Source organism: Euwallacea fornicatus, chromosome 8 (genome assembly GCF_040115645.1).
Source record: "Euwallacea fornicatus isolate EFF26 chromosome 8, ASM4011564v1, whole genome shotgun sequence".
NCBI lineage: Eukaryota > Metazoa > Arthropoda > Insecta > Coleoptera > Curculionidae > Euwallacea > Euwallacea fornicatus.
In genome coordinates this window covers 5,275,777-5,300,671 of record NC_089548.1, presented here as the reverse complement: position 1 = coordinate 5,300,671, position 24,895 = coordinate 5,275,777, and the positions used below count along the sequence as shown (strand labels likewise).

The window sequence follows — 24,895 nt, the reverse complement described above, 5'->3', positions numbered from 1 at the left end:
ATGGCATGAAAATAGCTTCTTCTTTCGCAGAAATCTAGAAATTGATGATTCACCGAGTCTCGTCGGTTCAGAGACGCATTTGGTGCTAGATTCTTCAGTAGATTCTCTTCTTTATTCACGGTAGGAATTTTGGGTCTTCCGCTATTCGATTTTGAACGATACGGACCAGTCCCACCCAGTTGGTAGCGAAGTCATTTCGAAGTTCGATGATCTGTTGAGGGTAGCCGTGAATCCTTGGCAGAGCATCGAAAGCTTAGGCTGCTTTTTCATACCCCGTGATCAGGCCCGAAACCCTCCTTGAGAGCAATGTATGACGGGTATTTCCAATTGACACAATTAAAGCGACTAAAGAAATTACTACCGGTATTGAAAGCTTCAGAACAGTAAGAAATTTGATGATGGTTGAAAAATACTGGTATTTTTTTCCACTTCAGAAATTTATTCTGTCGACGATGGATCGTCCGAAGGTACATTAGGACTAAATCCAAGACGTGTCGTCCATGATTCCAGAAAATCGCGTTGTCTCGTTTGCTTTGGAGAAGTTCGAAGCTAAAATTTACGATTTTTTTTTTTTTTTATATTCACGTGAAGTCTAAAATACAAATACGAGATCTCTCATTGGGGCAGGATAATGACCGTTGCAAGGTCTTTAATCTTCCCGAAGTGTTTTCCTGAAGAGCGAATGCATGCCCCCTCAAAAAGGTTCGACTCTTTGAGAGGGAAATTGCCAGTGGTGGCGGATGGCATGTGGGTGTCCAATTGTGACCAATTCGAGAAGAAGATAACACGGGCCTTTCAGTGGGGGGACAACATTATAAAATCGAGGCAGGAAAGCGCACCAGCATATATTCATTTTGCGTTCCGCTAAGGGTTCAATTCAGAGCGATCCGTTCCGGTTGTGTGCGACCGGAGAAACTTTGCTACAGTCGCGTGTTTCGGTCAACACTTTTGGCGTCTTCGAGGGTGGTGAATTTGTCTTTGAAGAGGAGTATTAGGGTAAGCAAAATTTATTGGAGAAACTAGAGAAATCGCAATTCGCCTTATTTATTTAATCGGGATTGTTTCGGGACCAAAAATAACATGAGGAATCATGACATCAACGTCATTATTTTTTCATGATCAAAGAAGGAAACACAATCGGGAAGTGGACCATATAAAACGCCCCCCACATACAAACATGCTGAAATGTAGAGAGGGTGAATCGGTTCCCTTAGGCAGTGGCCATTCAGATGAAAATTGAGCATTGCAAGGAAAACAAAATGTTCTAAAATTGTTGTATCAATTTCAGAACGTTTTCTGCTTTTGTGTTTCGATACTATTTACATCCGAAGCGGGAAAATGAAAATAGTAGTCGCAGTGCTGGAAAATATTGCAGGTCGTAGTATATTTTTTAGCTTCTTCCTTTGGTTGTTGAGTTGTTAATTTAAATTTTGATTTCAAGCATCGAGTCGTCTACATTTAAATTTCCTTAAAAGGGCTAATTAAAAAGAACAAAATTCCTCCAAATCAGCATTTCTCGCCTCAATTTAAAGCAAACTCTTTCTTGCCTCGCCGCATGAAACCCGTAGCGTAGGAATTATGGTAATTTTCACTATAGGGGAGGTTCCAAAATCACAAAAGTACTAAAAACTATGGGGTTTCGGAGGGTAAAAAGGTTATCTCCAATTTACGCGAAGTAATTACTAAAACATCCTGTAGAATGCAGAGAAGCCACTTTCGTGTAAGGCAAGTTTGCCCGATTCACTCTATTTTTTATCTTCTGGGACCCAATACTCACTTGCGCCATTGTTTCTCGAACTCCCCATATGAACACGGAAGCCGAAGTACCGGGCAGTTCCTCCTTAATGGGCCGAACTTCTTTGTTCATACATCCTTTCTGCACAATACGAATCGGGCTGAGGCTGAATTTTATATAAATAGTTCATAGATTTCGATAGATAGAGAGGGCACGAAAGTACCAAATACCTTTTAAAAATTTTACCTTCAGCACAGTTTTCAAGGTACATGCAAAATTTTGGTGCTGCTGGACATCGTTTTGGGTTTAAATCAATAGACGCTTCAAGTGACCTTAAATTCATAGCCGCACCTCACTTATAAGATCAGAATTTTGGACATTTTGAGCATAAACCTGCACGAATTAGCAAAACTTCTAGTGGCAGACAGCTGGTCCTCTCTTTCTGAAAACTTAAATTTCCTGTTCAGTATGGAAACTGACTTGGAACTTCAAGTCAACGACGTGCCCCAGAACAAGTACGGACGATAAAAAGTGTCCAATTATCTCTCGATTCCTGAGTAGAGTAAATCTGAATTAACATGCTAGGATCGAACATTCGATAAAATATCTGAAAAATTGTCGAAACTACAGCAAACATTGAAGAAAATAAGCGAACGTACTAGTGAGGCTCGTCCCATTAGGTGTCAATGTAATTGATATAACCCAACGTTCTCACTGGACCTAAGGACGGTCGCACCCCAGAAATGTATGAAACATCAGACATGCAACATGAGATATGCAGCAAATACTGCTTTGCAACATAATAGAGCTAATCAACCGAATTTAAACGGTTATCGCCCATATAGCATCTCACACTAGAGCAACGTACGTCAATGTTGTTCCAGTCAGCTTCTTGATGCGAAATCCGTTTAAATTAAATTAATTAGGGACTTTGCGTCTCTAAGCAGCATATACTTCATATCTCACGATGTGGGTTTAGGTCGCACGCATACCATAGAGGTATAAGACCTAAGACGTGCAAGATGAGAACATCAGGAATGTTACTTTGTATGCTGATTGGAGGCACATGAGCCAAATCAATTGAATTTCAACAAGGCGCTAATTAAGTGTACCACTCAGTGCCACTAATAGAATAACGTATGGAAAGATTGGTCTGGATTATTTCTTCGAGCAGTGTTGCTTCACGATCCATGTTGCATACCTCTCATGCACCTCCCGTATACTACCAGCTGTCTGGTTTCGTTTATTGGGCGAACCCTACGAAACTAGGCCATGTCAGGAAACACCTCCAGATTGTCATAAAGAAGGTTTGAAATATTTAGAATTAGTATCAGTTGACAAAAAATACTTGGATGAAACTAAGTGAGGAAGGTAAATTACGTCGGTTTAGTACGTGAGTTTTGAGACGATGCTGGTAGTAACGACACAGTTCAAGGTGAGGAACAAAGCATTCAGGGTGTTTCATAAACATGCCGACAAACGTTCAGTGAATGTCGAGGTTGTGGAAAGAAATATTTAGATCGAATAAAAATAGGTCCGACCTCGCTTCGTTTCCAATATACAGAGTGTTTAATTTCTTTTTTTTTTGAATATTTTAACAACAGTTTGAGATAATGAAATGAAATTAGGGACACGCTATGGCGGGCTAAATGTGAATGTCCGGAATAGACAGAATGTTTCCCCTTACACCAGCCCGTGCGACTATTCAATGGGACGTTTTTAACGAAAAAAATTGTGACTTTTTTAATGCGGACATATTTGTTTAATATTCCACCAATTCTGAATGAAAACGGCTCCTCAGTGCTTTGCCGCTCAAGATTTCAAGGGAAAAAGTAGTTTTTCACTCCTGTGCTTGTGAAAAAACCGGCACCTGCAGGTTTCCAAGTGCGAATTTTTCTCTTTGATTCCTTAGGGGGAACCAATTGAATTTGCTTTTAGAACGCGAAGACAAGCATGCGCGAAACGCGCCTCATCGCTAAAACAATGCCGTCCGCCCAAAATACGGTTCCGCCGAGCTCTGAACCATCTACGCGTCTAGAATCGTCGAATGGCCGCACGGACGCCACTGGTGTAGGTGGAAATATCCTGCCCAGCATGTACTGTGCATGGCGTGTCCCCAGTTTCATGTCCTTATCCCGAACTGTTTTTTTAAATATAAAAAAAAAAATTGAGATTGGACGCTCTCTATCTTGGAAATTAAGCGATTTCGGACCTAAATTTTTTCTATTTAAATTTTTGTTTTGACGAATTTTACATGCCCCGAAAGTTTGGCAGTGTGTTTGCGAGACACTCCGTATGGAGGAGAACTTTTTGTCGATTAAAGGTGCAGTTAGGTCGCAAATTTAATCAGTGTATTTGTACATAGGTGTGTAACTACCGATCGTGCGTTGAAACCGGCATTTTAGGTTACTCAATGCCCTAAGCCAAAGCCCGAAAATGTTTACTTTACTTCCTTATTCACATCTTGCATCGTCTTCAAAGCGCACGCACCTGCCGCGAACGCAACGGCGAAACTGGCCCTTTTTTTTACACCGAACGTCCTTAATCGCGATATTTTCCAATACATTTGAATCCCCCGAGTTAGACTTTTCGCTACAAGTTTCCATGAAATGACACTCCATGAATTTTTTATATGTGTCCTCGACATAGTACTCACCCCAGCTATAATTATATCTATCAATAGCAATTGGGGTTCGGTAGTTTATTACAAAGTGAGAGCCACCCACAGGCATTATTGACGCCGGCCCTTAAATATGCGCTTATTGCAACTTGGGAAAGGTTAAGAGGGGAATTTCCCTTTATACTGGCCTAAAAGAAATGGAAATCCTTAATGCCCTATTCGGCAAACTCACGGGGGGGTTCGAATTATGTCCGAACTGAGAAGTGGACGTTGAAAGTGTCGTTTTTGTTTCGGATATAAAATGTTGGGCACCGCATAGGGGGCCCTCGTAAGCTTCCCCAGTTTTAAAGTTTCAACCCAGTTTTTCACCCCCCGAGTGTAACTAATTAAGAAATTCCTCAACTATAAATGGACCAAATTCATTGTCTCACCTCAACGCTCGTTTGATACGCCGAGTTAAAATGCCCTCAAAGAAGCATACTCCGCTCGGTTTTAAGGGCGCGTTTCGCTTCAACATCTACTGAATAAAGTTTGAGGTCGGACCTAATTATCCGTTCCCCAGATTCACTGGACATCTCATTAAACCCTCTAAACAATAATTTTTATTGGTCTCGTTCTCGTTATTGCTTCGACAATAATTTAGCGGATGCCGCAAACATGTGTCGTTGTCGAGAGATACGTTTAAAACCAGACACATTTTAGTTTACATCATTTGCAAGGCAATAGAACCGCACAAAAGGGCTAAAATTGATAAATGTGGAAGGGATACGTTATAGAAATTCCATTTTAACTGCGGAAAGCACGCGAATCCATTGCGAATTTACGCACTTGCAGCGAATCAAATCATTTCTTATTGCGGGCCCTTTGTCCCGTTCGACGTGGACGATCAAAAACAAGTTGATCGCTCAAATCAAGAGGTCAACTCGCTCTATTTACATATTTACTTAAACTAGCTAAATGCGATTTCCCAACCTCCATTTCCGGGGCAATCGTTTTCATTTTCCCATTATGGCAATCGCCCCGGCGCCTCCCTCCCACGACTGTTGATTTCGGCCTGAGGGGCCGGTGTCCGTCTAAATGAAGAATTATAAATAACTTTTTCCGGTGTAAATAAAGTCAATTGTAATTCGCCGAGAAAGACACGCAGGGCCTGCGAGACACGTCGTTAGGTGCGAAAACCGGCACTGCCCTCGCAGCCTGCTCCCCCGGAGACACTCTAAACTTTAAAGAGCACAAAGTACTCTATTTGTTCGGAGCCGAAATGAACGTTTTCCAATAGCGACAGCGATCTCATTAGATTGCGAAATATTTCGTCATAATCTGAGCTGATGGCGAAAGTAGGCATTTTTAATCCCGAATCAACTAACTTCAGTTTGCAGAAGATAATTTAAGTTCAACGTTACCTACTGGAATTGGATCTTGAAGTAATTGCCGTCTTAAATAGTTTGGCTTGTGCCCCATCTCCCATCAGTTAAGGGGAAATCATTCTGGATTCTAAAGATGCAGATTTGATTAAATTAGTTTTGGTTACTTAAACGGAAGTTGGCTCGATCAATCTTATTTAGTTACCGGATCAAATAGAGTCTCCATTTGAGAAGAGGGAATACGATTTGGGTGTAAACACGTGCCCAGGAGAAACTTGAGCTCGTCTATAATAGATTGTTTTCGGTACGAGTCTGAAAGTGGCACAAAGGCTATAATTTTCATATTAAGACTTTGAAATCAAAGACGGAGTTATGTTCAGTGATAACACCGAAGTGAGCATTTGGGCGATTTTAGGCGAACAAATTGGTTTTTTTCACATTTTTTAGATCCGCATATTGCCGTGACGATCGATGCTTTAAGGGCTTATTTTCTAAGTTTGACCCAATGAGCTCTATCGAATGTTCAACGAATCCAATAACCTCCATGTGGTTCTTAGACAATTAAGTTTTAATTAAATTGCTTTGGATGTTGGTTAACTAAAACTTGACCAACACCTGATTTCCACACGAACTAACTGATCCCGTTGAATCCTTTTTGAAGCCTTTTTCTGCCGCAGTTAGAACAAGCTTTAATGATCTTGCACAATCATCACGAGTTGTATTCTACCCGTTTCTCTTCTCCAAATTATTCAGCCAGTGTTTGCTTTGACTTAAATTCGTAGGTGTTTTTGGGACCTGAAAGACCTCATTTGCTACTTGTTTTTCCTACAACTCATTTTTTCAATACTCAATACTCAATACTGTCCATCTGGTTAAATCTATCGAAAATATTCCTCCTATTAGATCCGAACAGTTATTTCTTCCACGGATACATTTTTGATACGAAATCCTTAGAGATATCGTTTTGCTTATCCTGCTTATATTCTTATATGGTTATAGCCTCACACCCTGTTTATCCGCATTAAGGATCAAAACAAACCTATTTCATACGGTCAAATCTGGTCCGAGCCTGAAAGAGTCTCATCTCGGCCCCACTCAGCCGGATTAAACTGGCTGTAGTAAAATCTGATATCTACACACGCCTTGATCAAATATCAAATCTGGCTTTAATACAGTGAGATTCAACGGTAATTTATTATTCGATATTTCCAAACAGTTTACTAAAAACTGCCTTATTAACAGTTTTAAGTGATTTGTTAAAAACCCCGACCCGAGCCCGGAAGATATTAAGTTGACCCGGTCTAGTGCCGACTTCTGGCCGGGTCCGGCTCTATGCCCGGCCTGTGGAACTCTCCGAGGTCTAGTCCTCTCCGCAAACCATTTTCGCTCTTGGTGACCTGAGAGCGGGAATGGTTGGATGGAGCGTGGTGGCGACGGAGAATCATTTTCTTTCGGATTGCCGTAGATACCACTAGGACACTAGTGATGCTAGATAATCCCGAAATCGATTCAGTACTCGAAGTGATATTTTTCTGAGTTTTCCACTAGATGACCTAAGCAGCAAATATCTGAAATGTTTCAGTGCCTAACGTGAGTTCGGGAAATATTTTTGTCGTTTCTCGGTGAAGTTAAAGCGGGCTGAAAGGAACCTCTTGTGATAAGCCCGAATACCCTGAAGTAAGCTCACGACCAATAAGTATTGTGGAATCTTTGAGCATCGTTGACCGATAGGGCAATTTTGATTTATGATTAATAAAAGTGATCTGAACAGTTTTTTTTATTGTGGCTGACTAGGGCGCAACTCCGTGTAAAGTTTGTACGACTCCTGATTGAACTGAGTTTTTTTTATTAAATGAAGCCTTTTCCGGAGTCCCTGAGAAGTCGAAGAAGTTACCGGCAAAGATACTTCTTTGAAGTCCCTGAGCACTTCCAGAATTACTTGAAAGGAGTTTTTGCTCTTCTTCAGTAACACAAAATATTAATTCTCCAATTAGCTCCCGAGAGGAGCTCATAGAAACTCCTGAGCGAATCGAGGTACCAAGAGAAGTAATTTTTGGAATGTCTGAGCTGGTCGGGGTGAATTGAAGGGACATTCTAGTGACATCTGAGTAAACCAGAACGTCGCGAAATATTTTCTCCTGCAACCGAAAAATTCCTGAGATGGTTCGAAAGGCATTTTATAATGCAAACCAACTTATAAAACATTAATTTCGACATTCCGTCTTTGTCACTCGTGGTTCTGCGAATGGGATTTTTGCATTTTTCATACGTTCAGCCGTTGCAGAGGACCCCGAAGAGAAATTTTCGGGATGCGGAGGAGACTTTCTAGTAAGTTGACGCGCCATGTTTGAGTACTTTCTAAGCTTATCATGTGATCTACGAGTACTCGTTTGTGTTTTCTAACTCGAAAGGTCTGAAGATTAGACAATTCACGAGACTTTTAAGCGCCTCGAATGAAAAATAAAGAGGATTTTTTGCAATTCTGAGCAACCCTAAGTCAACAAAAGCTACATTTCCAGTGAGGTCTTCGAAGGGCAACTTCGAAGGAACGGAACCACGCTTCCGTGGACCAATTCCTCGCAATTTTTGACCGGCTTGCAGCAACCTAGAACGCAGCTTTTGTCGTACGGATATACCCACGGAAACTTTTGCTCAAATTCAGTATCAACGGGTTTCCGGGAACTGCAGTAATCGCTCCCAGGACCCAACACCACCAAAATGTACATCAGCCTTGACAATTGTGCTATGAAAACTGATTAATGTGCATCTAACGGAGGTAACAACGCCCAGATGGCTCTGCAATTAAATTCTAGTCTCATGCCACAAATCAATACATTTTAAAATGGACACGTTCCGCTGTAAAAAGCTAATAAGCAGCGTCTGTCCCGTAAGCTCGTCCTTCTGTACGTCTACGCTTTCGGGTCATATTTGTAATTTACATTAAATTTTCGGCGATTTTATCGGATAATTCACCGTCAAGTGACTGTGTTTATGAATTTAATTAAATATGGTAAAATCGAATTCGGGCAAAATTTACTAGAGTGTCACGAACAGCAACGAGACCTCCAATTAAATCCTTGAAATTTTTAGATAAGTGTTTGAAATAAAATTTTATTTCACATCTCGAAAATCGTTATTTGCAGAAATCTGACTGCAATTGAAGCAAGTATTTTCCTAATGACCTACTAAATGGCTGTTTCATGGACTTTATTATTTCCTTTACGAGTCTGGGGGAGTCTTCTGTGTAAATTAGTATCTTTATCGTAGCAGTTAAATACTGCCCCGCGTCTCATTTTGTGTGTCTCTCGTTATTGTTTTTATGTTCTGCGAGAGGTTGTTTGCTAAGTAGGTAGTATAGAACGGAAAAATCCCCCCTCTGGATTTTTTCCAAGCCTCTTTGACAAACTCATAAATCTCTGCCTTTGTCTTCGGCGAAGTTCCTTCAATATTCCATCAAGTCGTGTAGCTTCAATATTTGATTAATCAGGTAATTCCATAAAAGTTTGTAAAGTAAGTTGTATGTGCATTAACGCAGATTAAAATACCTCAGGAGTGTTTGCGAAACCTCGGCGCTCGCACTAAGGCGGGATGATCCTGAGTTCCTGCGTAGGGAAAACTTTACACATTTATAACTCTACTTTTATCTTTCCTTTTACAAACACACATGGTGCAGTTATTAAAGTTCATTAAACAAATTATTTTGTTCGCCTATAACGTGTCGGATAGAGATAATACTGCGTAAATATTATGTTGATTAATTTTAGCCACACAGTGTTATCTCTAAATCCTTTTTGATTTGTTTAATTAGAGCGGGCACATTTACCGTGACACTTTCATATTTCGTTTCAACTGTAATTTTTGGCCGCGCTTTGCAATTATCCACCAATCCGGAAGGAAAAACCGATAAAATTACCATAGAGAATTTTGTTAAATGTTGCATATTTTTATTTGAGCCAATTAACAAACAAGCGCGGTAATCAACGATTAATTCTTCTCCTTTTATTAACAGACCATTGTTTAAACTTCAACCCGATCGTGCGGCCGCCAATCGGCATTGTTGCAACTGTGAAATGGACCTTTCAAAAAAACCGCAACGCCACAAGGAACGCACTGTATGTGTTCGAAATTTTGGTACGATTTCAGACTTGCGAAGAGAAAAAAATGATAAAAATTTCGAGTTCGTATTTTAACGTGATATGAAGTTTTTCTTTACTTTTTTTATCTGTGACGATCGTTCTTTTTGCAAATTTTCCTACAGGCGGATAGCGATGAAGGTACTACCGTCAGTACCATATTGAATGTGTGGCAGTGCAAAACGCCTCGTGTACGCCAAAATGCAGTTAACTCCCTTCCAAAGGGGAAGAATTGTTGGTATGCACGAGGCAGGTTCATCTTGCCGCGAAATTGCACGTAGATCGGATCGAAACGCATCAACAGCGCTAAGGGCTTGGTCTAACGAAGGGTCGGTAAATCGTCATCGTGGTAGTGGCCGTCCAAGAATGGCGAACCGACGCGAAGACCGGCGACTTCGCCGTTCAGCGACTGGCGCCCCGTTTGAAACAATTCCTGTCTCTTGGTGCTGACTGGGTAGCCACCCTAAATCGAAGGGCCTCCCTTAGTACGATGCATCGCAGAATTCGAAGTTTTGGACTAAATTCATATCGTCCTATGCGTCGGCTGCCATTATCACGAAACCACTGGGTGGCCCGACTGGAGTGGTGTCGTCTGAGAGTGCAATGGGCGGATGAGCGGAGAAGAATCGTGCTCAGTGATGAGAGCCGATTTTGTTTATGGCGATCTGATGGACGGGGTTACGTGTTAGAAGGCGCAGAGGAGAGCGATTAAATTTGGACTTTTCGGAAAGGCGTCATTCCGGTTTAACACCAGGTGTCATGGTTTGGGGTGCCATCCGGTATGGTAGTCGGTCTCCTCTTGTTTTCATTTATGATAGATTAAATGCTCAGAGGCACATTAGTAGTGTCTTAGAACCGGGTCTTGTACCATACATGCACGACCATCCTGCAAGCGTATTTCAACAGGATAATGCGCGACCACATGTAGCCAACGATACTTTGAAGTATTTGGAAGCTGAAAATTTGGATACTTTGCCTTGGCCAGCTCGCCCTCCAGATTCGTCCCCAATAGAGCACGTATGGGATATAATGGGTCGGAGACTTCAACGTTTAGCTCGCCCTCCAGGGACCATAGATGAACTCCGCGAGCGGGTGCAGATTGCCTGGGATACAATACCACAGGAAGATATTGACAATTTAATTTTAAGCACGCCACGTCGCTCACAGGAATGTATTAATTTAAGAGGAGGTACCACCCACTATTAAATTATTATTAAATTTTTTCACTTATTCACAATAATTTTCTTTTGATATTTTGATCGTTTTTTTTTATCTATTACCGGACCCAACGTAATGCCTGAATGTCAAACGTGTACTTCTTGGTGTTGCGGTTTTTTTGAAAGTCAGTGTATTTTACTCTCCTACATTTATCTGCGAAACGTTACTTTTGCCCTTCGTTAGCAAGGGCTTAAAGTTATCAAAACTGACACAAACAACGCAAGAGTGTGAAAAGTTCTGCGTTGCCTAAGGCTTTTAGAGCCAATTTTCATGGCTTGCATTTCAGGACTGGAAAATTTCATTTTTCTTCTCTTATCTCTAAAAAGCTGCTTTTAATTTAATGCAAATCAAACATGAGCGAACAAAAAAGCGCCTCTCTTGGCTAGAGATTATTCGGAGCATTGCGTTTCTATGTTAGGCTCCGATAGACTAGAACGTGGTCAGTTCTTAGATCCAAAAAAGTAGATTGGACTTTAACTAAGCCCAGAACATTAATCACAACGACAAGCATAATAAGCTGGATTTCTCCATTCATTCAGGTTTCAGGAGTTCTTGTTTACACGACATCAATTCCATTGTGGAGTGGAGGAGGGACTAATTTTCATGTAATTTGCTTTGCTGCTTGCTCAACTGCATAGTTGGGAACTTCGATGTAACTTGCTTATTTTGCGTGAACATCACGACGAGATCGTGCGAGACAAATCCAGGATTGCCCGAGTAAAAACTAAGCGGCTCATCAAACGTTATTGGGGGTTTTGATTTTCTTGGCTCAGGACTTCAGAAATACGCCTGGCACTGGGGCCTGAAAAACGAGGAAAATTCCCTGAGCTTTACAGGACAATTTTTAAATTCTGCGAACTTGCCGGTGCAGGTGAAGGCATTTCTCATGACTTTAAGCTCCAATTTACGGTTTCGCCGACTCAGAAAGTTGGTCGTGAAAAGGCCCACTTGGAGGGAACAACTCTTTTTCTTTATCGATATCGCGGCGTGGCAAACAGGATAACTTAGTTTTCCAAGGAGATGAAATATTTTCGAAATTTTAAATTTTTCAAAACGGTTTAAAAGACACGAATAAAATGCTGAAAATCACAAAAAAACACGCGAAATATTATACCTGTTTATTAAACCAGAATTCAGGTGGCGAGAAGTTGTTGAGCATGAAATCGTGTTCGGTTTAAAATCTTTCGTTTGAACGCACCCCTAAATTGTTAAATTTAAAGACGAGGGAAGTGCTGGAAGTTAAGTAAATTGTAGAGTTTCATTGGAACAGTTTGGAAGTGAATTAACCGGAGTAGCTAGGGAAGTTTAGGTAGAAGGTTACAATAATTACTTACGATGCTTTGCAAAAACATAGTAAAGCGCGTCGTGAGCACTTTGGGCAATTAAAACTGGCCGATGGTTGCGCCAATTCTTAGAAGAGTGCTTTAAACGTCCGTAAACACAGAGAAACATTTTCAGCTTCGTGCTAATATATCTTCACTTTTTGCAAAATTACATTTCGCAACATGACTGGAACGAACGCTCCTCTTTGTGTCATATTCGTCATGTCGAAAGCGTCATTATTTATTAAAAAAGGGCACGTCGCCTGCCTTGTCATTTTTCAAATTGTGCCCCATTGAGGATCAAAATATGCCGAGACAACTTCCTCCCTGGCAAATCCATGTGAGTTTACATTATCTGTAACTTACGCCAAATAGTCACTTCTGGGCCCTTTAGAAAATTATAATGGCCGGGCACTTTCCCTTTTTCGAGCCCGTCATGGCCGGGCCGCTCATAAAGAATGGCGGCTTGGATGCGGATACAGAGCGGGTATGAGTTCTTGATGATGATTTCAAACGGAAGACAAATTACTCAGGTTCGTCCTTTATCTTAAACATACTCGTAGATTCTTATATTGGATCTTTCCTGGATTTATGCATACCGAAAAAAGATCCCCTTTTCTTCCATTTAAACATGAATCATCTCTGTTTTTTTATTTATGTCTACATATGCCAAAAAGAGCGGTTTTCGTACCTCATTGAATTTCAAATCAAATCACGTATTTTTCCAGGAAATTTGCTTTGTTTCGCTTTAGATAGGCTCGGGTGCAACATATTTCACTATCTAAACAGTTTCTATGTAATTTCGTTTTAAATGGATCGGATTTCCAGCATAAGTAGACAAATGAAAGTTCATAATATATCGATATAAGTACCAAAACAAATGGAATGAAACAGGGACAATATATCAGGAAGTAGGGCTTAAATTGTTAGGTATTGAGCTTCGAAAGGGCGCCGTTATTTACAGAAAAGGGATTCGAAGTAGGATCTATCCTTCGCGAATCTTTTACGATGTTTTTATTATTCGTGTGTTTCTACCGATTAGATTCTCCTAGCTGAAGTCGAAAATCGAAAAATGCATAGAAGTACAATATGGAAAAACTACTGGAAACGATGTTTCCACTGCGTGAGCCGTCGGTTAGGAAGTGGCTCTTAGGCCTGCAAGTTTTGGGTGCCAAAATTCGCACCTGCGATATCTTGGAGACTGATTCAACGGCATTCCCTCATTCGTTCCATGAATCATTTAGGCCTCGAAGATACGGAATAGCGTTCCTTTTTAGTGTACTTATATGTTCCCACTGCAATGCTTAGAAATCCAATAATATCGTCATGGCGGAATTATTCCTCGTTCGTCATGCAGCTCTAAATTTTCCAAGTTCACTTTTGCCCACGTTTGACTCTTCGGAACGGAGCACCACGGAAGTTGAGCCAACCTTCGTTACTTATCCACTGAATTGTACCTTTTTTCCATGTGTATCCTACGATGTTACGTTTTAAATCTCGAATGGCTTTTATAGGCGTGACCCTTTAGCTCTCGAAACCGAATGCTTTTGCAGTTCACAGAAATTGTTATCCACTCAAAATGTTTTTTTTTTTTTTGTTTGTTTCTCTTCACTCAAACGGAGCTTTGAGCTTTTAAGCGTAGCTAACCTTATTTATAAAATTAATACCAATTCTTTAATGCTGCCACTACAAGTGGGAATATCCATCGTTACTTGTCATCTCTCCCCGTTTGCGTGAAATGTGGAAAAATGTTAAAAAAAAGGCAGTAGCTACAATTACTTTTATCACCCTCTCTAACTCACGATATGATAACGTTTTTACCACTTTAGGTAAAGCTTTCGGGGCTTGAAAATGTTAGAAAATTTTATCTCCTTTCAGCCTTCCTTTCCAATTCATGCAAATACACGTTTTACACAGAATCTGAAGTGGCCTTTCTTATCAGTTAAATATTGACTCCAACCGCGATCTTCAGTTATCAATTTCCGTATATGTGTTATTTTGGACGCAAACGTATTTTCAATTGACTCTATGAATTTTTCCCGTTTCCCAACGATTTACCTTCGTTTTTCAGCTAATGAAATGACAAACTTTTCATCAATTTAAATAAAGTTTTTCGACGTTAAAAATCGATAAAAATTTCAACTGCTTTTGTTAGAACCTGTGTTCACGAACCTAAGTGGTGCCAATATCGCCGTAAGTCATAGAGCGCCTTTTGTTATGTTATAGTTTATATCTGGGTTTAAGCTTAAGTATGCGAACGATCGATATGCGAACAGCGCTAGCCTAGCCTCTTTTGAGTTCCATTTGACACACCCAAGTTATTGAGGTTTGAAGTTGTTAAACTTCGCAGGCACATTTCGGAGGTTGTAGAAGACCTTTTGCCAAATTGATATAAGTCAAAATGTAGCTTGTTGAGTCCTCTTTGAGCCCCAGAACGCCGATCTCAAAATTTGCAGCGGTCGGTGCACAACGCCGATTTCCGTCGAAGTTCTCAAAATTTCCGGTATAACTCGAAAACGGTAAACATCAGACATAAGATATTTTACAAAAAGTGTCTTTGAAATTAAATCTTCAATTTTTCATTAAATTTAAATTGTGAAAAACTAGGGAGTTCCGCTTAAAACATTGAAGTTACTAACTATTTTCGACGTAAACGGAAGTGCCGAAAGTATTTTCAAAATGGATTCAAAATGGTGCATTTTGGCCTGAAACCAAGTTCCATTAAGCTGCGATAGTCGGAAGTCAAAAATTTTCTAATAGACAAGATGCGTGATTAATCCCATTTAAAATATTTGTTCTGCAAGACGGCTTGACTCGGCTTATACACAGGGAGTTTTTGAATAAGCGTTCGATATTTCACTGGGTGGTTTTTCAAGTAATTTTAAGATGGAAAGTTAATATAAAAATGTGTTTTTAGCGTGTTTAGTTTTCAAGATGCGGGGTATCAAAGTTGCCAAACAAATCATACATTTTTTGAAATATATTTCGGTCTCTTCCAGCTAATGTTACAAAATTTCGTATCCGGCGGTTTTTCGGAAAAAGATTCTAATTTATCAACGGTTTAGTTGTATCTTCCAGAAGGCGCCACAAGCGACCATCGAGACTAGCGGTTTTAGCACTTTTGAGTGAACACCCTAATCGTCGCTTGTGGCGCCCCCTAGAAGGTACGACTTAATCGTTGAGAAACTTGAGTTTTTCGTTTCAAAAAACCTCCAGATGCGAAATTTGGTAAAATTAGCTGGGAGAGATCGAAAGATATCGGAAAGTACGTAATTTATTTTTTCAACGATAGAAAATGCAGAATTTTGGGGCATATTTGCCTTACTTTTAAGTTCGATATGAACTATGAGATGTCGAGTTATTTTCCATTTTTTGTTAACTTTTCTTCTTTAAAAAAAAAAATGGCAAGCTGAGGAACTCTTAAAGATGAGAACGTTCCGAGCTTATTTATACCCTTATTTCAAGCTCGTGAAATGGTCATCCTTTTGGAGAACTCAGGGCTTGAATATCGAAAGTAGTTTACCTGCGAAAATATGAGTTTATTAAATGAATTCGGCAAAATGCCTTAGCTTTGGGGAAATTAACTTGCAATGTACGTTAGATTTTAGTTTCAGTGGCTACCTACAAATCGTATGTTAACTCATGTAACTATTTCCAAAAGTCGTTCTCCTACCATCTTTGCTCAAGCTCTAATGGATAAATAATCGTATAATACATTTGCTCTTGGTCATAATTTCAGTCAGCATCCCTTAGATGGGGAATAAGTACGTGTAATAAAACTCCCACACCTTTTATTACAGTTTCTATTTCCCAGATGTCTCAGAATCAGTATTTCTCAGCACGAATAAGTTCGTCCAATGCATAAATATTTAAAACCTTCGTAAACTCCTATACCCTTCTTTGTACCTTGTAACTTCTTAGAGTTGATTAAGAATTACTCCCTCTCTGCACATTTCTTGATATGGTTCCAAATAATTTTGCTATAACTGAGAAGTGTAATAAATTCGAAAATACATTAAAGTTCCTATATTGCTTCGTGCACATATTTGCAAGGTTGGTAATGCCGCAATAAACGTCCAGCAAACCCCACGGGGAGCAATAACCAAACTGAAATCTCGCGATTTTATCCGATAATGGCGTTACGTTGTTAACTATTGAAAATTGTGGGAGGTCTATCCATACGTTAGTAAGTCTATTAGAAATTGCTAATAATTCATAGGTATTATGTGTGCAACACAGGAAATAGTTGATGTTAATTGACGACCTACCTTTGTGGATTGAAACTTCGTATGAAGTACTCTATGCTCTAACACGCTTCAAATTTGAACCAGGAATTTGGCAAACTTTATCGAAATAGAAGCTATACAATAGATAATGGTAGATCTTCCCTTTAATGTGCAATATATTCCCTCCAGATATGAAGCAGGTCTCCAAAATTTTGACGGGATCCCGCTAAATCCTGTTGATCGAACTTCGAACCACCCCCAATTCATTCGGCCATTTTAAATATTTTCCCCCTCTTATTTATTTAGTAGTTTTCTGCGGCACAAATCGCTTTAGGTACTTATCGAAAATACAATAATATAAAACTTTTGATAAGGGAATAATAAGTAGTCCCATATGGTACACTATTATAGTGTAAATTAAGCTCTCAATTCGCATAGAAACCGCTGAGCAATAGCTTACAGGCCACCATCAATCTATTCCTTCATTCAACTTATATAATTGAGTGTTTGTAAGTCGGATCCGTCCAGCGATAAATCCTCTTGCTTTATAGTAAATTACTGCATGGATTTCTCATTTATGCGGGACCAAACTCTTGTTTCGGTCAAACGAACAGGATTCAATTAGGACCAGTGGCGTTTAAAGAGTGAAAACAACTCGCTTCCATTTGCATATGGAGAGGTTTCGTTTAACACAACCGTTGCCAGAAATGAAAAAAAGCAAAAAAAAACAATTAACAGGCAAAACGTCACTTCGGATCAGATTGAAAAGTCGTTTAATTGAACCTAGCGATTGTCACGTTTTAAACGGGGATTAGGAAAACGTGGGCCTTATTGGAATGGAAATTATTTCGGACAATACATGTTCACGTATGTAACCAATTGTTTTATTTTTCAATGTTTTTTTTTTTGTCCAGGACAACCATTTTTTTGATAATCTCATTAAATTTCTTGACAAAGAGGTGAACGCCAAGTCTGCATGCACGTCATTTGCTCTTAGTCCTGTTAAAATTACTATTCTTCAACGTCTCTTAACTTGAGGCTTGTTTAACGATATAACAGCAATGTGTTCCATACAGACATTTTTCAGATGGAACTTTTTTTTATTGGGAGGACCTGAAGGGTCTTGTCTTCTTAACATCCTTCTCACTCCTTAAGGAAAATATTGCGTGCGTTAGTTTTGAGCCAAGAAGATCCTTCAATTTGGTATTTTGAAATATGAATGTTCCGTAATTTATTTGAAAAATTGCGTATTTCTGTCTATTAGAGCAACTCTGGAAACCTGGTTAATTCCCTACAAAACTTGGTTATTGCTGGGTCTATTAACACTTGAACCTTGAAGGACTTTCGCAGAATGAGATTCCCTTCAAGAGTTGATTATTCCTAGATGGCCACCTGGCGATTGACAATACTTCTCTCTTTGGCACTAAAGATATTGAGATTTAGACTAATTTTAATGTGCTTTTTTTAGATCGGACAAACTTTCCTGGAAATCATTCTTAGCAATACATTAGATTATCTACAAGATTTCAAATAGTTTGAAAAACTGCATCGTTCTGTTCGTTAAAATGCTGTCGAGAACGTGGCAGATTCTTACTACTAAGGCTTGAGTTTGCTGGATCCATCTGTTCGAAATATAAAGTACTTTTTGCTTTAAAAAAATTTGCTACACAGAGAACACGAAATCCAGTTTCAAACTCTTCAAATCCTGCAAAAAAAATTTCAAGCTTCATATTTCATGATCCGCTTATATAAAATTTCGAAACTGAACTACCTCAAATTGTAAAATTTTATGTATATTGCATTTCAATATATCACATACCTTTTAGGCGGAATTAAAAGCAATTTTCCACTTTCCAAATGGAAAAATCTGCTTTTACTATGAAGAGTTTTTTCTCGCCGTTTTTAAATATTTACCCGCTTCACTTTTCGTTTTCAAAGACGACTAACAAATACTACTATTTTCATTTATGATTGGAAATTGCATGACAAAATGTTGTTCCGGAATTAAGATAATAATTGGAGATTTTTCCTAAAGACTTACTTATCGAAATTAGCGTTTTGAATTATGCTTAAAATATTTCCCCTTCACTGCAGGTTCGAAGTTTCCGAGTTATTTACGCATAGCTGCAACGTTACCTGACATTCCTGTTATGCATTTATCCAGAACTCCCCCAATGGAGAAATATTTTGTTCTCTTAATTTGAACTTCAAGCGTAACATGCCGCAAATTAAATGATTCAACATGAAAAGGAAATTTATAGAATTTTTTGTCGGTTTTGCAACGATATTAATGCAGACTGCAACTCATACATCAGCAACCGATACAACCCTGGAATTGGGTCCTACTTTCAACTGAGGCGTGAAACTGCGTTCCTCGAAGAAAAATTTAAACAAATTGATTGTATTTTGATTGAAATTATGACAAATTCGAGGCAATAACGGACAAGAGTTGATGGAATTTTTCAACATTCAGAAACTGTTGAAACTGAAAATATTTTCAGTTAATGTTGCAAATATGTCGTATTTATTTGTTCAAGTCGGTTCTGCAATATAAGCTATTTAATACATGGGACGTTGCGTTATTCCACGTTTTACTCTACGTCTAATGACTTTATAAAAGCACATTAATCCACGCTTTCGAACGCATTTAAACAGCAAAATCATTACTTCACTCCATGGAAATGTGATTTTTTCAAACCGCTTATTCATAAGGTTTGATAAGGTTAACTTAAGAAGACCTCAAGACTGCTAACGTTTCAGGGAAAATATCGTGCAAATTTCGATTTTCATGCCGCTTCTCGATTCAAGACTTTCATACCAGGAATTTTACGGAATCAGATTTTTTTTTAACTTCACAACATTCGCATTCTACAATTCATGGGCAGGTTTGAAATTGTGCTGCCAGTATAGCGTGAAAAACTAAGTTTCCATTTAATTAACATCGTTTGATTGCCGTAAATTCTAAACTATGGAGGACATAATAGATTGCGTATCTGCACTTCTATGAGAAAGCAGAATCTAAAATTACAAATTCAGATTGTCATTAGAAGGGGAAATCTAGAGAAGTTGCTGGATTTTTTCAACATGCAGGACACAAATCAACGGCCCTCGTCTGGATTAATGGAGAACTATTGCTGAAATTTTCAAAATCAAAATTAATGTAAAAATCTTAGAAAGTACTATCGCCCTCAAGGAAAAATATTATATAACATTTGTATTTTGTACGTAAAGAAAAATTTTATTGCGAATTTACGCGGATTCCTCATTAAAACGTTGTTTAAACTAAAAATAATGCTTGAGTATTATAGCTTAAATACAGATTTTTTTATTTTTCTTAATATGAAATGATGATGTTAATCATTTAAAGTTTTAATATGAAAGTTATGCAGTGAGCTTACCAGGAATATGGCTATAAATGTTATATCATTAGAAGCGATGAAGGACAGGAGTTCGTGTAATTTTTCAAAATCGGAAGCTATGTGCAAAGCGATTTCTGTCGATATCGTAGATTTCATATTTATAACATTACACGGCTATTTTACTATGTAAAAATGAAGTCCTGGTCGAGGGAACATGACCGTTTTAATTCTACCGATATAAACATTGCGGTTCTTAAAGTTGACCATGACCGTAAGCTCAAGACGTTGAAGGCAGTGAAGAATGCGAGTTCGTGCAAATATTCAGGAGTAGAAACTTAATTCGGAATAATTTTTACTGATGTGGTAAATTTCTCCGGGATTTCCACAACGATTTCGTGCCATATGGAAAATGTAATTCTCCAACAAACTGTCATTGAAGTTGAAAAATGTATTCAGTATAATAATAAATTCAGTGTTATAAATTTATTAATAGAAAATTCTATGTGTAAATTAGTTATAATTGAGGTATTTCCTAAGTTATTTTCACAAATCAGTCGGAAATCATTGCAGATAAGAAAAAATGCAGGGGACAACTGTGCAACCAGCAGTGAGTACAACAAAGTTTGTGGTGTGAAAGAAAACTGAACCCAAAAGAGCCACCACCTTGTAGATTTCAACAGTGACAAACACTATCATATTTAGACAATTTCAAGTCGATATCTCAAAAACTGGAAGAGTTCCAAAGTGAACTATTAACAAAACTTTAACACTCTACATTTCAATAACGAAACCTTTGCGCCTTTTTGCTTAAACTCTAAATATCTTTTATAAACACTTTAGCACAGACTGATTGCACTTCAGGCAAAAATCTCAGTTTTTTTACCATCTACTTTACCGAAAATTGACATATTCATTAGGAAAGACTCCATGAATGAAGTTAACATGAATGTTTAGTTACTGTTAAACACAAAATTGGTTGAGACTAACTAAAAGATCATATTATGTAACGAATTAGAAGATTCGTTTAGGCGATTAAATAAAGTCACTATTATTATAATGTGAACCCTTCAGCTTGGACAAATTCATGATCAGCGTTAATATTAATATAATTTGCCTTTTGTTTACAAATAATTTTAGAATTTTCTACATCAAAAAAGTTGTCCAAATTTCAGGTCGCAATGATACCTGGAAAATGGTCATCGGCTTTCAAAGGGCCTTACGAGATGTTCTTATACATCATGGCTTTTGCAGTATGCCTGGAGGCGTTAGTTTTGGTGGGTGCCAACGACTTGCCAATACCACCTAGAAAATCCTTAGAGGAAAATCCACAGGTAAAATCTGTTTGAATTGAAGTACGACAAATCCCCTGGAAATAGAATCAGCTTTTATCCCGCGATTACTATCGGGTGTAAACAATTTTATGGGGTGGGTTTTAGGATATACGAAGGGGAAATAGAATCCTTAGTACATTTCAATGTCATGTTTCAGTTAGAAAATGATGAATATTCGAAGAGAGGTTGGAAGACTGACTTGCCTATGTGGGGCAAACGGGGATGGAACAATTTACACTCTGGCTGGGGGAAGCGGGATTCCAATTCTGAAGAAGATGATGGCTTGGCTCAGGCGATGGACAAGCGAGCATGGCAAAGACTTCAGGTTAGATGCTACTTCCTTTTCTTTGTAAAAAGTAATTTCATTTATTAGTTATAATATTGAAGTTTAGGGTTCGTTAATTTAATTAATCTCGAGTTTTACAAGGAAGTAAAATTTTACTATCCATTTGGGAAAATATTCTTGAAAATATACACCGAGCGAAGCAAGGCGCCTTAAACAAGAGTTTTTAATCCACTTTTTCCTATTTTTAATTCTGTTTCAATTTGGGATATGGGGTGCTTTAATTTAGTTAAAACTCCTTCCTCTGTTTAGCGCTTACTAAGTATATACATTGAATGAAATTTGTATTGTTTCAGGGAGGTTGGGGTAAGAGGTTCGTTCCTTATAATGACGACGATGCGGTGTTAAGGCAATTAGCTGCAGCTTTGGACGAAGACGTCAGTGACAATAACATCGACTATCCAGATCAAGAACTAGATCTGCCGCATGAAGTCAACAAGAGAAATTGGAGGAGCCTTAACGAGGGTTGGGGCAAAAGGAGTAACAAATGGGACAAATTCAGAGGTGAGGCATGTTTTGAGTCGCCAAGCAATAACGCTGAAATTTGACCTATGCAGAGAGTCCATCTAGGATATATGAAACGTAACAATAAACAAACTTTCCTGAAGTCCCATTAAACTAGCCAGTTAAGCGTAAAATTTGAAAGATGGAGGAGCCCCGGAAGAGTAACAAAGAAACTTTAATTAAAATCTCTCTATAAAATCAAAAACTGTAAAATCGATTCCTCGCAAACTTCTGCCTATAGAAATTGGGAAATGATGTCATGCGGACGTTTCCTTTAATTTTATGCCCCCGAGGAATGTAGTCAATTCAGTCTTCGTTTTGAAGTCAATCGAATGGTACAATGTGTAGATTTCACATTAAATGAAGTTTTGTCAGCCACTTTCACTATCTGGGTATACCCAATAGACGCGATTATTAGTTTTGTAAACCGACATTTCAGTAAACTGGATTTTGTCTAGAGTATGCACAGCGTAAACGAATCAAAAACGGGGCTTTACAGATGAGCTCTAAACAGAGTTCCCATGGAATCTGAAAATAAAATACAAAGTAGTAGTAAAAACAAAATTAAAAGTCCTCACGACTTACTTTTTGAATCACCCTGTCTAAATTTTGAAAATATGCAACTTAAAACGAAAATCGGTGAGTCCGAGCGTTTCTCCGAAGGTATCGATGCGTTCTTGACCTCACAGCATTAATCCTGACCATTCTGCACGTCCGTACCCTCACGAACGAACGTTTGTAACGAGTGGTCTCGAGAACAATTCCTCCTATCTAGATTTACTTTTTGGGTGAATTAAAGGACCATAAATACGCCGACCTAATGAAGTAAAACGTGTTAAGCCTAAATTAGGTCACGGGGTAACAAATACGATATTTGAACGATGATAATTAGTCATGGCGTTCATGCGTATTTTCAATGATTTCGCGCTATAAAATTTTGGGAGAGATTAGGTATTAACGTAATCTTCGCGAATCCAATTTCTGGCCCGAATTGCGAATGATGGATTATTGAAACTCTCAGTTTTCCTAAGAATAGAATCCCGACTATTTATTCCAAATATTACTACATGCAAACACTTTATTTCCAGGCTCATGGGGTAAACGCCAGCCAGCCTGGAACAATCTGAAGGGTCTTTGGGGTAAACGCAGCGTCGCCGAATAAAGTTATCTCGACGTTATTTGCTCCTCTTTTACCGCTTCGTTCTTACTTACCAAACGAAAACAAAAACAGAACAAGTATAATTTTACTTTATTATTATGGATAAGCAACTCTGCTACTCCTGCCCCTATATCATTTAATTAAACACAAATATATATTCATATATATACATATATATACATATATATGTATTTGTCTGTGTGTATTCCTATACTGTTCTGCGTATGAGTAAACTAAAACAATAGATGTTTTTTTGCGTTTAAAGAACTAGTTTTGTTGTGGCAGGTTGCAAAATGTGCAATTTTACATCAACGTTCGTATATGCGCTTATGCCTATTCCTTCTAAAGCATATTAAATTTGAATACTTACATAATACCTTTAAATGGAGCGGCTGACCAGGAGCTACTGACGTGAAAACAAAAGGGAGAAAAATTGTAGGCTCAGCCTCAGAGTGTATAATGATACAATTGTAAAAGTCTAATACCTTTTTCCTCCAGTTATTAATGTGCATTATTTCTAATTTTAAGTTGAGTGAATGAACGTTGTAAGCTGTAACATTTGTAATTATACCAAATAAATTTCAAACTATTCCAGTTGGTTTCGTATATAAAATTCAAAAATATATTAAAGTATACCTCTACTTATTTAATTAAGGATAAAATGTGCTAATTACTATAATAAAGAAATAATAGAATTAAGACAATGTTATGAAATAAATTAATAAGAGCATTCTGATGGCCTCAGCTTGGTTTTATCTTTATGAATCCTTGGGAGTATTCTTTTTTAGTCCAGTGTCACCATTAATTTTTGCTTTTTGCCCACCTCAAACCCCATGTCACCTGAAAATTTAATGAAATCGGTTACCGATTTCAACCATAATGCGGACAGCGGTCAAATGCAATTTAGAATAACCCACTATTTGCTGATCATAAACCGTAAATTAAGTACAGTCAACTGTGATTGAAAAAGCCATGAATCCAGAATCATCAATTAATTGTAATATATACAGGGTGGCCCAAAAGTTGTGGCACACGGAGTGACGGCAGATTTCTGCCATCAAAATGTTAAGATCCAGCGCAATTGTTGTACTACGAAAGTTAATATTAATAAAGATATAGGGTGTTAAAGTTTAGATTTTACTCTTGATTTTCTTTCATATCTTCACAGTCTTTTAACCTATGGTACTTAAATTTGGTATATGGGGATTTTCGGACATTACAAACAAGCTAGTGTTGTTGGCATTATTGTAGCTAATAAGGGTCGCTACTCGACGGCCAAAATCTTCTGTTGACCTTTGTTCCTTATAATTTTGGGACACCCTATATACGTATGAGTGTAAAAATGTCAAAAGTACAATTTGGTTTGGCTGTTTGCCTTGAAATGGCAACAGAAAAAATGCGGCATACAGTCGATATCTCTACGACAAACCTTCAAAACAGACCTTTTGTGTCCTTAAGGGACGTTTTATCGTTATTTAAATCCGTAAATGAACAAGGGAAGAGGGACCGATTCAACGTATCACACACCTAATTTCCGACCGAAATTGCCTTAAAACAAAAAGGTCTTCTAGAATATACCCT

The 24,895-nt window shown here is 38.3% G+C and overlaps 1 protein-coding gene across 1 annotated transcript; it reads left to right on the top strand.

Moving 5' to 3' along the window:
* The first annotated feature begins 776 nt into the window (after positions 1 to 776).
* Positions 777 to 24,044, top strand: Mip (Myoinhibiting peptide precursor). Its single transcript, XM_066285260.1, has 5 exons — positions 777 to 996; positions 21,150 to 21,308; positions 21,466 to 21,633; positions 21,948 to 22,155; positions 23,244 to 24,044. Exons 2-5 carry the CDS (start codon positions 21,156 to 21,158, stop codon positions 23,315 to 23,317), a joined length of 603 nt encoding a protein of 200 aa, XP_066141357.1. The 5' UTR covers positions 777 to 996; positions 21,150 to 21,155; the 3' UTR covers positions 23,318 to 24,044.
* The last annotated feature ends 851 nt before the right edge of the window (positions 24,045 to 24,895 follow it).